The following is a 14,971-nucleotide window of genomic DNA, read 5'->3' as shown; positions in this document are numbered from 1 at the left end:
TCCTTACTTTGTCAACAGCTTCCACATTCCTTCGTTCCAAGGCACGTTACTCGAGCGAAAGAAAGGTATCTTGATGCTGACCTAACAATTGGTGAACGTGCCTGAACGCGCGAGATCATAAATGTCACGGACGGCGCAGCCGTTGGTTTAATGCGGATACGAACGTGCGATCGTTTGTGCTAGTGGGACCGGTGATGAAGAAACACCCTGGGAAGTGAATAGAAGATCCGTATTTATTGTGAAACAAAGAAGAAAGACAAGCTCCTATCCCGATTCTGGAGGAAATCATCTGCGGAGGGAGAACGACTTAATCGGAAAATCCTCGTTCTTGTGTGTTGCTAGCGAAAGTACGTGAAGTATTCTTTGTTCGTGCGATAAGTTACCTCCGAACGAACGCGCGTGTCTTGCACAAGGCGATCCCATTGTTGTCGAACAATTGGACTTCGTGGAGAACGACGTTCCAAGAACGGCGACCTTCTGTCGCGGGTGTGATAACCGCGCGAGTCGGCGCGAAGAATCTCTCGGTCTCTTCCGCGATTTAATCAACGGTTTATAATTCCACAGTCGCCTGTCCGTCCCGCGTATGGAATTCCCGGAGTTAATGTTATGGTCGAACGATTACGCGAGGAAGAATCGCTGTTAAACGACGTGCCGGTGGTTGGGACGTCGAGTTTGCGTTGACGGGAAATCAACGATTTTCAAAATGGGTTCAAAGATCGAGTACGTCGAGTCCTCGCACATGTACGCGACTAATTACATTCGCAATTCCAAAGCGATCGGCGTGCTGTGGGGTATCTTCACCATATGCTACGCCATCATCGGCGTCGTAGCGTTTGTCACCCCGGAATGGCTCGGCGATCTGGAGCATGAGAATCCCGGAAGATTCGGTCTGTGGACCAGGTGCAGCTATGGTGGAAATGGTACGTTTGTATACTGCGACTCGTATTTTTATTCAAGAAGGATAAGAAAGTCAAAATAATGTCAATTTAGTGCCATATTGATCGATTATTAATCGAATTTATGTCATTTTTTTTCATGATTCAGTCAATATGACATTATTTTGATTTTTTTCTCTTTAAACTCTTTGGAATGGAATTCACTCTAAAGAGTAAAAACTGTGCCAGTCTTGAAAAGGAGTGGCTTAATTTTCAATCTTTAAGAGTGAGATTTCACCTTTTAGAGTGAAATTCGCTGTAAAAGTTTTAGAGAGCAAGAAGAAAATTTTTTTGGCTGACTGCAAATCGCTTATTTGCTACAACTTAAACATTTATTTTTATTGCCATACCAAAAATAATAAAAAGATTATTTCGAAATCATTTCGCTCATTTGCTACAACAGAAACATAATTCAGAAAACAAAGTTTTCTAAAAAAAAAATTGACATTTTTAGTTGCTTGCAAAAAAAACATTAAGAAGAAAGAGAAAAAACATTTTTATTTCCTCTATAAATAATTACTACACTAAAATTAGATTTCAAAGTTAATACCAAATCTTAATGATGCAAAATATTCAAACTTATTTTTGTGGACCTGTTTTTTTAATCGTACCGTTGTTGTAGCAAATAATCTAATTTATTTTCAGTATGACAAATAAAAATAGTTCTAGTTTATAATTTAACGTTAAAATGTATTTTATATACATATCATTACTAATCTTGATATTTCCTTATAATAACTACAAGTCCACATTCCAAGACTGAGGAATAATTATTTAAACTACATTATTAATTCAAACGGTTTCATAATTACATAGGTGAGTTAGGCGAGGAATGTATCGGCCGGCTGGACGACCTGTCGACCATCGCCAACGTTCCTTTCCGAGCCAGCACGATTCTAGTCGGCATCGCGGTGATAATCGCGCTACTGGCGATCTGCGCAATGCTCATGTTCTTCTTTTGTCAAAGCACTACCGTGTTCTACATGTGCGCTTGGATGCAAGTGGTGTCAGGTAATTATCCAGTCCCTCCTCAAAAGCATCTTTAAGTCCGTTCTTATTTTAAGACCGTCTTAAATAAGACTATCTTAAGATGCTAATATAGCCCCCTATATAATTGGCTCATGACAACTTAATACTATTTTAAATATAAGAATCGATTACAAATACCTGCTTAAGTGCCAAATGATAAGTGCGCGCGAGACACTTTCCACAACTGACGCGTCTGCTTTAGAAAGCGCAACATTAGCCAAGCTGATCCTCGCAGCCCGTTACTCGCAATCTCAACCGTAATTCCTTATCAGCGAGATACAATTGCAAATTGCGTTAATGCGCTGAGCCGGATCCAATTCACGCGGGGCTGGGAAGTGAAGTAATCACCCTGTTTAACGCGCTTTATCGTGGTGAACTTTATCGATCAGTTTCATCTCTGACTGTGGAGATAACGAATTTTAAAACGACGCTGGTCGCTGTCGGAAATTGCTCTCATGTCATGGTCCCGCGCTTGCGAGAGAACTTTCGCAAAAATCTCGTAGGAGAGATTTCGTTAAACTTGTGTTAAATAATTAAATTAATGTGTGCCAAATAATTAAAAGTTATTCGCAATTTCTCGTTACTCGCTATTCGTGAACACCGCATCGCGATCTTTTTATTCGGTTAGAAAGCGCACAGTAACCGCAGAGGATTGTCCAACGTTGCTTACGTAACGTTGCTGAAATAATAATAATAATGGTATTGCGAGAATAACTACTTCATTGATGAATGACGTGTCATCAGAGACGTCCACGTTGGCTGAATCATTAGAAGAGTTACTAGGCAGGTTTTGTGCATGTTATTTTCTTTTCATTGCACATTATTATTTCCTTTTCAATACATATTTAAATTACAAAAAGGGCATTCTGAAATATTTCTTCTTAGAATAATATAAAAATAAGGGACGTTACTATACAATAAATCCATTTCTCTTAACTGAACTTCTTGCACAGTTCTCTCTTTCAGTTCTGCATCTTTCTCTCTTTTCTCTCTACATTGAAGAAAGAAGAGAAAAGATGAGCTATGACACATAAGAACGTCAGCTAAAAAGAATAGGCCTGATATTTTGCTCTCAGATTTACAACCAGACTTCCTTTAAATCAAAATGCAATTGTTGTGTATTCTGCTTAATATAATTAGAAACAAATAGAACACATTCACGCTAAATACACTGATACTTTCTCCAGATAGCTTTTGAATTATCCGGATGCATGTATGTAACATTTAGCATTTCCGGGTCGCGATTTCTAAAGCTCATTGTCGGGAATGACTTCATTTGTCATTGGAACACGCGGTGTGTTTTTTTGCTTCACAGAGTGTATCTTTAAATGCGCGCGCTGCGTATTTCACAGCATCTGTGTATTTCTCAGGCATTCGAAGGTTCTTTCACAATTGTAATCGTGGCTGATCGTCGCCCGTGGGTCCCTGACGAGTCGTGTGGCGGCTCAGCGAAATGTGGAATAGACCGTTATAACGTGCCTAAGCCAGTCTGCATATACCGTTCGTCAACGCCTCTATGATTAACGTAAACCAAACTGCAACCGTCGGTCGAGTCGATATCGACTCGCCGAATATTAATCTATCGAGAATTTCTCTGCACAAGATTGCATTCTAATTCCGATCGCTAATTTATATCGAAATTAATTAGTTTTACTAGATGGTCTACTTCTAGATGGTCTACTCTTTTAACGAAAACATAATAAGATATATATTCATGATTTGTAAGATAGTATCTCTAAAATATGCGTTCAATTTGCATGTTCGGTCGGTTAAAGTTGTCAAACCGCGTTTTACTGACTGATTACAAATGAAGTAAATTCTTCATTCACTTTTTCACAATAATAAGAATAAATTCTCGGTAACGCGGTTATTCATGAAAATTGTACGGTATGCGCTGGATGTTGACTAACAAGTTGACGAGTGTATAATTTTCATTTAACGAACGTCTGGCGAACAAACGCAACTTGCACAAGCCTGGCAGCGAAGTTTCGGCAGTGTCAGCGATTCGTTGCGAGTAAGCACCGTCGAGTCACGACAGTGAAAGTTATACGCCAAGTCGCGCTCATTACATAGCGTGAAACATGAAGAGGCAAATGTATTCACCATGAGAAACTATATAAATGACATTTCAAGTACATGGATTATAGAAATTATCTGTATACATAGACTGTAGCAGCGTTTATTATCAACTTAAAGCAGGACTAAGGCACTCTAAAGCCTGGAGTAGAAGACAGGAAGATTGCGATATGCATTACAAAATCGTTAGAAAGTGTAAAGAGCAAGTAACACGCACAGGATATTGTATAACAGGCTAAAAAGCTAAACAGAATTTAGCAAGAATAAATAAAATTCAAATTATCAAATGAAAGACTACCAAAAGGAGAAGTTTATAAAATGCGGATAATGAAAGGTGAGAGTGAAAACTACTGGTTTTCATTCATTATCGAGATAGATAATAAATGGAAAGTACAGAAATACAGAAATACAAGAGTGCAATGAAATCGAAGAAAATTATTGAAACCGAGCTCTGTGAAGACAATCATAGCGCGCGTCTACTGTGCATGATTCGCCCATTAAAATCGCTCGTTCGCCGGGAAACAATATCGTCTCGGCTCGCTGGTAAACGTAGCGAGTCCCAGAAAAATTACGGTTGTTCACAAGTCCCTTTCACTACTGGCCTCCGCATAGCCACCTGCACAATTACGCCCGTGTAAATGCGAGAGCACGCCTCTACTGCAATGTAACTGCGATAATAGAACCATAAGGATGAAAATAATTGAACCATAAGTGAGTCTGTATTATTAAAGCGTATTAGATTTGCCGCCGTAATAAGTCCTGACATTGATTTCTTAACATAGTCTTTATGGTAGAACTTTTTTCACGCTTTTGTATAATTATCTCGAGAAAGCGGAAAAGTTAATACACGAATTGCAACGCGAGTAGCATTAGTAATCTATCTAGCGACTTTCAGTACAGTGTCTTTGGATATGTAAATGGATTTTTCGTTTTATATAATTACAATTATATCTCGGCAATCTTTTTTTCAGCAATCTGCATGGCGATCGGAGTGTGCATCTATCCTCTCGGCTGGGACTCGCCGGTGATTCGCGCCGTATGCGGCGCAGCTGCTTCCAGGTGTGTATTCGTACAAAGGACATGTGTATACAAAAAAGATATGAAAACAAGAAACTCAATGAAAAATGTTTTTGAATAATTTCTCTTATACATTTGCGATTTTGGATTCTCAAGAAAGGATCGAATCAACCACAGACTTTATACATTATGAATTGGCAATATAAATAAGATTATGTTTATACTTTTCTCTCCAGGAATACGCTTCGTTTGCATGTTTAATGTATATTGTATGTTGAATATATTTCATTAAAGTTTCTACAATTTTACGTAAATAATATAGTATTTTTAACTTTGATATATAACGTTAAACACGCTATATATTTAATTGACATGTACATTTCCGGACTTTGAAAAAGAGAAGTACCTAAAAGGTACGTTTCTCTCTCCACTGAACACTGTGTCTTTCTTATGCAGAAATTGTAACAATTGCCAGTCCATATCTATAAGGTCTATGCAATTAATAAAGAATATAATCAATGTGATGCTATAAATACTTTGAAGCATTCTTTGGTCAATTAGTAAAATTCTTTTTTCTGGTTAGTTATTCAAATGCTTTAAAAATTTATAATGAGACTTCGACCGCATCCAAATAAGTAGAATCTTGTTACTGTCTTATCTAGAGTTGCATTTGCGAATTTCAAAAAAACTTTTTTGTTAATTTATGGTTCAAAAAAGAAATTCTCTTTAAAAAAAGAGTCTATTTTACATTAGAACGTTAGTGAAGAAATGTTCATCTTATTAGATGCTTTACAATCTAACACTAATTATCTCAATTAGACGCGCCTTTCGTAAATTATTACGAAGCAATGAATAATAGCAGCATTGCCTTAAAGTTGGAAACATAATCATAATAACAATGAACGTGAGAAAAATAGCATTCAGGAAGTTATTCTTTTGACAGATACAATCCTGGTGCCTGTGCTGTGAGATGGGCAATACCACTCGCTGCAATTGCGGCTCTGGATGCAGCTACTTTGTCTGCTCTTGCCTTCATTTTGGCCTCCAGACATGTGAGGCTACAACCAGAACCTTTCAATAATGGATCCTTGTACAAAGGTGATTAATAGCAATTTTAGCAAAAAAATACTTATTTCTCAAAGATTTCAATTTTTATTAAAATCTTTGCGATTTGTGAATACGTGTTTGTTTTATATCCTCAACGTAAAATAGCGTATGTCGATTTTCCATTTTTAGGTGAAGTAAATCCGGGCTATGTCAACGAAGCTCAAAGCGTAGCTGGCTCTCGCAAGTCCCTGTCTTTGAGACCTGTTCTCCTAGTGGCTCCACCTGAACAGGATCGTTATAGCGAGCTCTCTAGAGCAAAATCGCACTCGCATCACAGTCTCTACACACCAGCGCCGTCGCATCCAGCGCACACCATGTCTACGAATACTCTCAATCATTCACAGCACAACTTTCAGCTCTAAAACGACTGATCGCTGCGAATACAAAGGATTAAATAGATCTGTATATAACTGACGAAATTGGAGGAAAAACTATATTGTACATAAGATGAAACGGAGCGTGAAACTTTGATGAAATGTACGCGATTTGGACGCAATTGCTTAGGCCATTGCTTTCGGGATATTAAGTTTCTAAGAATAGAATTTCTGTTCATAACGATAAAGCTATATGTATAAAACAGACACGACTGACAGCTTCATTTAATGACTGAATATTATTATTTGTTGTGCCGTGAACATTTCCACATCCATGTGATGTATAGTCTGTCTTATCAATATGTGCCGCAAAGAGCTATCTTCCTTAGAATATTGACTTTTTACAAATATACAATTAGTATGAGTAAGTACTACAAAGGTAATAAAGATTACAGAAAAACTGTTAAACGTAAATATTGTTTAATTAATTTGTGAAATAATTCCTTTCATTAAGATAAATGGAATATTTTTCCATTTAAATATTCTCTTAATTTTATCTTAAGAATCTCATACTTGTATTTATATATTAATATATGTAATTAGAAAGATTATAATCAAGCAATGTTATTGTATTTTAATACTATATATTAAGTTCTCTAAACATCATGTTGCGTAATGTGTACGTTAAATGATAATTCAAAAGAAAATTATAAAATTTTATAGATGTTATAATTCATGCCGTATTATCGGAGAAATTTTTATATATTATTCATATTATGTAATTATTTAAGTCTCTAAGTACTCATGATGTGCCTTTATGATGTAGTATTGATAATAATTGTGAATTAAATTTTTTATTACTAAGTTATTATTCTGTGAAATGTTTACTATTTAGTTAAATGGAACATTAATGGGCAACATTAACGTTAAATGCAACTCCGCAACTTGTAACTTTCGATGGAATGATGTATAAAAAAGCATAATTCGCATGTGAATAGTTTCTTTTCTTCGGTGTGCAATATCATATAATATCCAAAACAAAATTTAATAATTGTTCATAAGCTGTCAGACATAAAAGTTGATGATGACTGCATCGGCTAAGCTAAGATGCGTATTTTGGTACACGACTATCGCTGTAATTTTCTCGTAATCATTTTGGTATATGCATGAAACATGGCATAAAAACGTACAAGATAAACATGGTATATATCATTTTGACTAGTGTATTTAATGATATCATACAGAATAAGTTTATATTATGAGTATTATTTAATTGATAACTTGCATAATTTTACGCAACGCGGTCTCCATAGGTCAGCGACGGAAAAACTTGGAGCTATAATGAATCCGTAATTATTTTCAACATTTTTTATTTTAACGTCGTTAATTAAATCGCGATTTAAATTAAATATCGTTTTCGCCGTTTGATTTAAATCGTGATTTAATTTCTTAATTGTTTTCTTTCCTAATTCTAAAGAGATCATTTTCTGAAGTTCGCAGACCAACGAGACTGTTTGGGCGCAGTTATTATTGTACAGAACTATTATTCTAATTATCAGATTTCTGTATGAGCATTCTGTGCAGCGAAATCGAAATCTCGCGGCAAATAGATATCTAAAAACCATCTTTGACATTCCATAAGAGATACACAAATTTAAATTTTCTCTTTTTCTGGATTACGAATAATTTGACGCACGGAATGCTCATAAAATTTCACAACGTCTAAATCTAAAATAAATATTTCAGGCAAATGCCTACACGAGTAACGGGCTTTTTCCTTTCAGGACATGTTCCACACTCATCTTAAGATCTAGTAATCTCCGTGTATGGCAAATAAAAGGGAAGTTCGAGCGTTAGCGTATTAGCTTCCGCTTATAAGACAGCCAGTGTAAGTACAGGGGTGTGTCCCCTGCGTTTCCCTTCATGTACTGTTTTTCGGGATGATTTGCGGCGGAATCTTTTCAAAGAAAGAACCATAAATAAAAAAAAGCGCGAGAATCGAGATTCCTTCCACGCTTCTTGTAAGAACGAGATGTCATCCCGAAATAGCCCGCGAGCATGCAATCGGCAGGCGTGAGAGAACAAAACGAGCAAATCGTTCGGCAATAAAATACTACAGTTTTATAGTGCATTAATTAGTCCGCGATGAGGAACGAGATACAAAGGTTTACAACGTTGTAAATGCAAAGGAGTAGAGAAGAGGAAGAAGAAGTTGGGGGAGGTTCTACCGGCCGCTCGGTAACACCGTTATTTAATTCTTTTTTTTTTTACGCGAGCGATGTCGTATTTTACAAGGTATACACACGGCGTGTCCACGTATGACACCCTCAACCGAATCGTTTATGGCTTTACTGCGCCGCCACCGCGGCTTCTTACGTGTACGTCTTCATCCGCGTGCTTTACAGCCGTTCGTTTATTAGGTTTTCATTTAATTGCCCGATCTCCGCGCCATGTATAACGGCCTCACGCGGCTATTTCGCGCCGCGGCTCTAAAGTGCGAACTACAATGGAGACACAGACGTATAATTGCCTGCTCGACGTTCTTTTCCGAGCGATACCGTCGAGCGGGTTGCCGAAGAACGCGTTTCAAGATTCAGCTCGAGTTAAGCTAGATTAAAAAAAAAAAACATTTCCGCTGTTTGAAACTTTTATATCGCGCGTTTTCCTTTGTGTCGACTACGTCATTACGAGTTATGTCTTGACTCTCAAAGGTATAGGAATGTACGAATTTTATTGCATGACGTGATAGCTTGGAAGTGCTGAATTTCTTGCATCAACATTGGCATAGTAATTACCGTCCGGAAATACTGGCAATGTTAATTAATATTTCACCGCCAGTGATTCGCGATCGACGATTCAAGATAAATCAGTGAAAGTATTGGAAACTTCTCTCGGATTTCCAAGCACTTTTCTTTTTTTTTTTTTTTCTTTTTCGCCGATCTTAACTAGCCGCACGCAATTACAGAGTTAAGCGAAATCTTAGATTCTCGAAGCAGTTAACAGCCGTGTGTCGATCGCCAGCGAGAAACGGCGATTAAGATTAGCGACGCGGAACAGGAGGAATGAAAATAATTTAATTATAAGTTAACTTACACAAGGATTACATATAATTCACTAAGTTATAATCGACACTACAATTTTTCGATTCTAATATTACATATGGCGCTATCTTTTCATTTTGCTTCACTGAACAACCATGTTCTTTGTCTCTCTATCTCTCTCAAAGGAGGAATATGAAGCTTCAAAAATCATTTGCTTCTAAAACCATTTTCTATCAAACTCCTTAGTCGGTACTCTTCTATCAAACTCCTTAGTCGGTACTCTTCTATCAAACTCCTTAATCAGTACTCTAAGTTAGACGTTAGACATCTAAGACATTCGCTACTTCTCACTGTATCCGCAAGGGCTATTCATCAGGTGCAAAGAAATTACTTTCAAGTACACGTGTCGCAATAGTGGTACCAACTTCTGCTACTTCGACCCCTTTGTTCAATTTTCATATCGAATTTTATATCGTATGATTTTTCTTTACACCTGTTAATAATATTACAATACTACACACATACCTATGGCCAACGATGTACGTTCACACTGTATAATGTCCGTCCGAGCAAGAATTCACCGGTGAATCTAGATGTAGTCCATACTTCATATAACGCAAAGCGATATGTATTTGCTCCGACAACAGCGTTGTCCAATTCCTCGGATAAGATTGATTTATCGAAGATTTTTTTACATTTCCTTGCTTACGATGATGCCGCACGGTTGGACCACACCGATATTGGGTAATCTCGGCCTTCTGGACGCAGATTTGCTCTCATCCTTCTTGAGCAACTCCTCTATCGAGTAGGGATTCTTCTTCTTTTGCGGCTGCGGCGGTTGATTCTCCACCGCCGCTCCCTCGTTCGTCGTCATCGTCGTGCTCGGATTCGTGTTCTTCGCCTCATGAATTCTGTGCGACGCCGGAGAATCTCGTTTCGACGTCTCGACGATCGACATTGGGCTCTCCCGCAGATTGTCCGAATTCGTGGTGTGCGAATTAGGCGTGCCGTGCCTAACGAATGCGCTCCGATCGCTGCCAATCTTTTGGCTGAGCTCCAGGATAATCGGTGTGCTTCGAAAAGACTTGTAGTGATCTTGCGACTCGACCAGATTCTCATCCAAATCGCTCTTATCCAGCGAATCATCGCTGCCGGCCGTCGAGCTCGAGCTCGATTTCAGTTCCAGCTGATTCTGTACGCCGTTTTGCTCCGACAGACGTTCGGCATCTAAAGGTCTGTAAAAATGAAATTATAAACTAATTATGGAATCATGCCTATAAAATAAATTGTATATATTTTGTATCGTCAAATTCTGTCGAGATGGACTTACGCGAAGGATTGCATTCCGTGCTGCAAGTGTAAGGTGGTCGCTTGATAGAGGGACGAATAAAAGCTTTGATTCCACGATGACGTGCCGGTATTGCCGGTATTCGTAGAAATATGTAACGGTCCTAAAGCACCCGGATAGAATAATTGATAATCCGTTCTCATGAGTGCATCTGCAGAGAAAATAATTGCTGTTATTGTTATAGTTTTTTATGTTGCTTTGTGTGTGTGTGTGTGTGTGCATCTCTTACAAAAATTTCTTCTTTATATAAATGCATATTATCGAAAATATATTTATCAAAAAGCAAACTATACGAATACGTATTCTTGTACTCCGTGCTAACTTCCACAGATCCACATAAATTTGTGAAGTTAGCATGCCGTTCTCTTAATATATTATACAAAAAAAAAAAAAAATAATGACAGTTCCAGTAGCATTTTTCATAGTTCTATAGTTTCATATCAAAATAAAAAGTTTCGCATTTTTTTCATATCAAAAGATCAAAACTGAAAATATGGCGTGCTAACTTCGCGAATCTAATACGACATTTCTCCTCTAAACAACAACAAAAATTTTCACGTTTGGCTACAGTATTGATTGCTCTCTATTATGTATAATATATTCGTGCCGATTCAAAGCAATATTTTAACTAGACACAGAGATTAGCTTCTTTCGAAATATTAGAAAGAGAAATGTCACTAAACGAAATGATTTAGGAGAAAGATGAACACGAAAGAGTCCGGACGCTTGTTTCGTAATTAGCTGCTCAAAGCCGGTAAATTGAGCACCGCTTCCAGCATCCAGCGGCACAAATTGCGAGGTAAATTTTCCGTTTCGACAGCATAGGCTCGCGTGTCTGTTGCCCTGCCTGGTCTGCGTGGCTTTTGCTGACGAGTCAATCACGGCAACGGGGTATCTCGAAAGATTTGCCCTCTTCCCCCCTTCCCACCCTCCCTCCCGCTTGTCATTCTCGCTATTCTTCTTCTTCGACGCGCTCGCCGTCGCCGTTTTCGGACATTTATCGTCTTTCTTCTGGAAACGACCGCCAAAAAAAAAATCCGTTGCCGCGAAGCGGCGATTCCACGGACAGGTGTTTAAGGCGTTATTAGTTTGTAATGGTGCACTCGCAACGCAACGCAACTGTATATAATCATTCACAAAGCTTCGCAACAAAAATACACATCCCTTGCTCGAGCGATGTCTTTTTCTATTCAGTTTAATAGCCGACAAATTTGCAAATCAACATTGCTGTCCGAAAACGCTAATGAAAGGATTATCTTGATCAGGGATCCTATAACAGAATTTGGCTGCACACTATTTTGTCAAAATCCTACGAAAGAGATGGATTATATATAATTTCTCCCTGTATGTATATTATCTTACTCTAACTTGCTCTTATTGTTTCACTCTATAATATATAATGTATAACTCTAATTAAGATTATACCTTTCTCTCTAGGATTTTGACAAAATCGCTTATGGCCAGACTCCGAGATAGGATCTCTGATCTTGATCTCTTTGGTATTCTCATTGCTAGTATCATTCTTTACCTCTAGCTCCAGCGTTCGACGGAATCTGCGACGTATAGCCACTGGATGCACCTCCCTCGATAGTAGGGATATCGGTATGAAGTCCGCCACCTCTGAGAATACGATTAACCGATGATACGGAGGGTAAGCTCTGGGGATCACAAGCTCCCTGTCGCGCGAGCTGTTCGCGGATCTCCCAGGCAAACATTGTCGGCTGCTCCTGTTTCATCCGTAAAATCTTTTTCACCACTGTCGGCGTAGCTACTTGCTGCAATATAAGTAGAATACATTTAGAAATAAATGTATAGAGATATCTCTCATCTATCGTGCATTATTTTCTAATAACGGACTCATTCATTATTTGAAATAATTTTTTTCTTAACAAAAATATCAAGAGGAATCATTTACATTGCATTTTTAACTCTTTAATTATTACATATTTCTCAATTGAATTTCAAATTTAAAAAAAATTTTATTTTGAGGCAAATTTTAAAACTGTAAAATTGATTGTAAAATGTAGCTTGACAAATTATTTATTTGTATGAAGTATTTAATACATAGACAGCTTTTCTTTTTGTTATTTAGAGCTTGAAAATTACTGTTGTTTCGAAGCCATTGTTTTTCCTAAGGAATCATTGTCTATAAATTGACCAAGGAATCTAAAAAATAAATGCGCGAAAAGTGAAACGCGTATAAATTAGTGCAAAACGATAGTGGGAATTCTAAGACAGTGATTCCAGCTTTATCAATTTGTACGATATAAATACGTTACTTAACATTTGTTTCGCATTTTATTTCTCATTATATAGGAAAAACATTTTTGCCAATAGAATTTGTGTCCACCTTTCGTAAGGATATTTATCAGTGACAGGACGTTGTTGTTAATCATTCCGTCCTTTTTTTTTTTAAAGCCAAACCGTGTGCGTTATCTCATCGACAAATTAACGCAAACGCGGTCACACCATCGTTTCAGCGGATCGCACACGCATATGTCGTTCACAGGTGAAAAGCACGACTGGGTCGTCAATCAGATAGCGAGGAGAGTCCGTCCGGTGCGGTGGGCGAAGGTACTACCTATTTTATTTCGGTTTAGCCCCCGTTCGCCAAAGAAACGGGTTGTCCAGTCGGTTGGTACCGTGCACCGGTGCCGTTGGCTGCCACGAGGCCCACCATCGGGTCTCGCTTCTCCAAAAGGGGGGGGCCCCAGTGGTGCTCAATCTGGCCGCGCGGCTAATTTGACTTGCTAATGAACGGTAATGGCACGCAGATAATTTTATGCTAACGCGATGGAAATATTATTCCGGCCGTACAGATTTCGAGATCGCCGATCTCTTTCTTTCTCGGGGGGGCGATGTCAGGCGTGCTGGCGCGAGCGAAACGCACCAAGATCTCGTTCGAGAAAAGATGATCGTCCTCACGGGTCCATGCCCGAACCCATGCGGGGGTTCGTACACGGTTCACACGTACATGTGCGCACGTATCGAGCGGAACGGTATCACCAAACCGGCTGTCGATTACCGGCACCGATCTCATTTCGCGAGAAGATCGATGCGTAACCTCGGCGTTACCGCGCGTCCATAATCTGTGCTCGGTCGCGTGGGCACGATACGATCTTTCCCGACAAATTGTTTCGAAAACGAACAGAATAAATATTGCGGTGCATCGATCGGGCAACGATCGATACGATCGGCATAAAGGCAAAAGGGGTTGGACATCGGATTGATGTGCTCGGCGAGGCCGAGAGAAATTATAAATCTTGAATTACAAGGTCGCCGTAAATTTTCTCGCACGATTGCTTATAATCAATTTGCTTCTAAAAAAAAATGTCATTGGTCAGACGTTGACAATAAGTTTTAATCGAGAGCGAGTCAAATTCGAAAACTTAATAAAGCATCCTTCTCTTATTTCGAGTTTCGATATACTGAAAAATATCCTAAATAAAAGTATTAATAAAAATATTGAATAAATTTTAATAAATATTTTTGTTTGAATAATTCTAAGTAAATATTTTCTAAATGTAAACATATTTATTTGATAGAAAAATTCTTAATTTAACTGTCATATTTTCGTTAAGTAAATATATTTATTTATTTCTTGTAAGTAAACCGTTTACTTAATAACGTACTAAATAATAAATCAATTTAGGCTCTAATGAGTAACATTAATAAAATTTGGTAGAAGCCTCTAAGAGGCCAACGCAAGTTACATTTATATGTGTACATAAACTTTCTTTATTATATTCAATCAAATATATAAATGTTAATTTACTTACAATTAGTACTACTGAAAAAAATATATCTTAAGATATAAGTAAATTTTTTTTTTCAGTATAATCAATGAGATGAATCGTTTAAAACTGTCAAAATACAGAGTTAATATGAAGAGTACAAGATGTCATTATCCAAAGTACTCGCAGGTGAAAGCACCACTGGCAGGAACGTTTAGGGGCTAGTGCCTCAGGGGTAGCGAAGAGTCGAAGAGGGCCGCCTAATAGTTTGAGGGGGTTAGGACAAGCATCGCGTGCTCCCGGGAGCATCTCAGATTCTAATCTGACACTTCCGTCGTCGTCGTTGCCACAATTACCTACCCCTGCTACT

At 38.1% G+C, this 14,971-nt stretch overlaps 2 protein-coding genes across 2 annotated transcripts in view; one reads left to right on the top strand and one right to left on the bottom strand.

Annotated features, from left to right (window-relative positions):
• The first annotated feature begins 687 nt into the window (after positions 1-687).
• On the top strand, positions 688-6,958 carry LOC108749468 (lipoma HMGIC fusion partner-like 3 protein). Its single transcript, XM_018488218.1, has 5 exons — positions 688-920; positions 1,752-1,946; positions 5,012-5,099; positions 6,001-6,155; positions 6,294-6,958. The coding sequence occupies exons 1-5, from the start codon at positions 704-706 to the stop codon at positions 6,524-6,526; spliced, it is 888 nt and encodes a 295-aa protein (XP_018343720.1). The 5' UTR covers positions 688-703; the 3' UTR covers positions 6,527-6,958.
• A 369-nt stretch (positions 6,959-7,327) lies between these two features.
• The window catches only part of LOC108749304 (paired box pox-meso protein), a 26,041-nt gene continuing 18,397 nt past the window's right edge, over positions 7,328-14,971 (bottom strand). Inside the window, exons 4-6 of the mRNA XM_018487904.1 lie at positions 12,396-12,642; positions 10,850-11,018; positions 7,328-10,754 (exon numbers count right to left, since the gene is read on the bottom strand). Coding sequence (XP_018343406.1) covers positions 10,211-10,754; positions 10,850-11,018; positions 12,396-12,642 — 960 coding nt within the window. The 3' untranslated portion in view covers positions 7,328-10,210. The remainder of the gene's footprint in view (positions 10,755-10,849; positions 11,019-12,395; positions 12,643-14,971) is intronic.

Source organism: Trachymyrmex septentrionalis, unplaced genomic scaffold, assembly GCF_001594115.1.
Source record: "Trachymyrmex septentrionalis isolate Tsep2-gDNA-1 unplaced genomic scaffold, Tsep1.0 scaffold29, whole genome shotgun sequence".
Taxonomy (NCBI): Eukaryota; Metazoa; Arthropoda; class Insecta; order Hymenoptera; family Formicidae; genus Trachymyrmex; species Trachymyrmex septentrionalis.
Note: the sequence above shows the minus strand (reverse complement) of the source record. Positions and strands in the feature narration are given on the sequence as shown.

Coding starts and splice junctions, on each gene's coding strand:
- LOC108749468 (XM_018488218.1), top strand. CDS start 704: ATGGGTTCAAAGATCGAGTACGTCGAGTCCTCGCACATGTACGCGACT. Junction 921..1,751: donor GTGCAGCTATGGTGGAAATG/GTACGTTTGTAT, acceptor ATAATTACATAG/GTGAGTTAGGCGAGGAATGT. Junction 6,156..6,293: donor TAATGGATCCTTGTACAAAG/GTGATTAATAGC, acceptor TTCCATTTTTAG/GTGAAGTAAATCCGGGCTAT.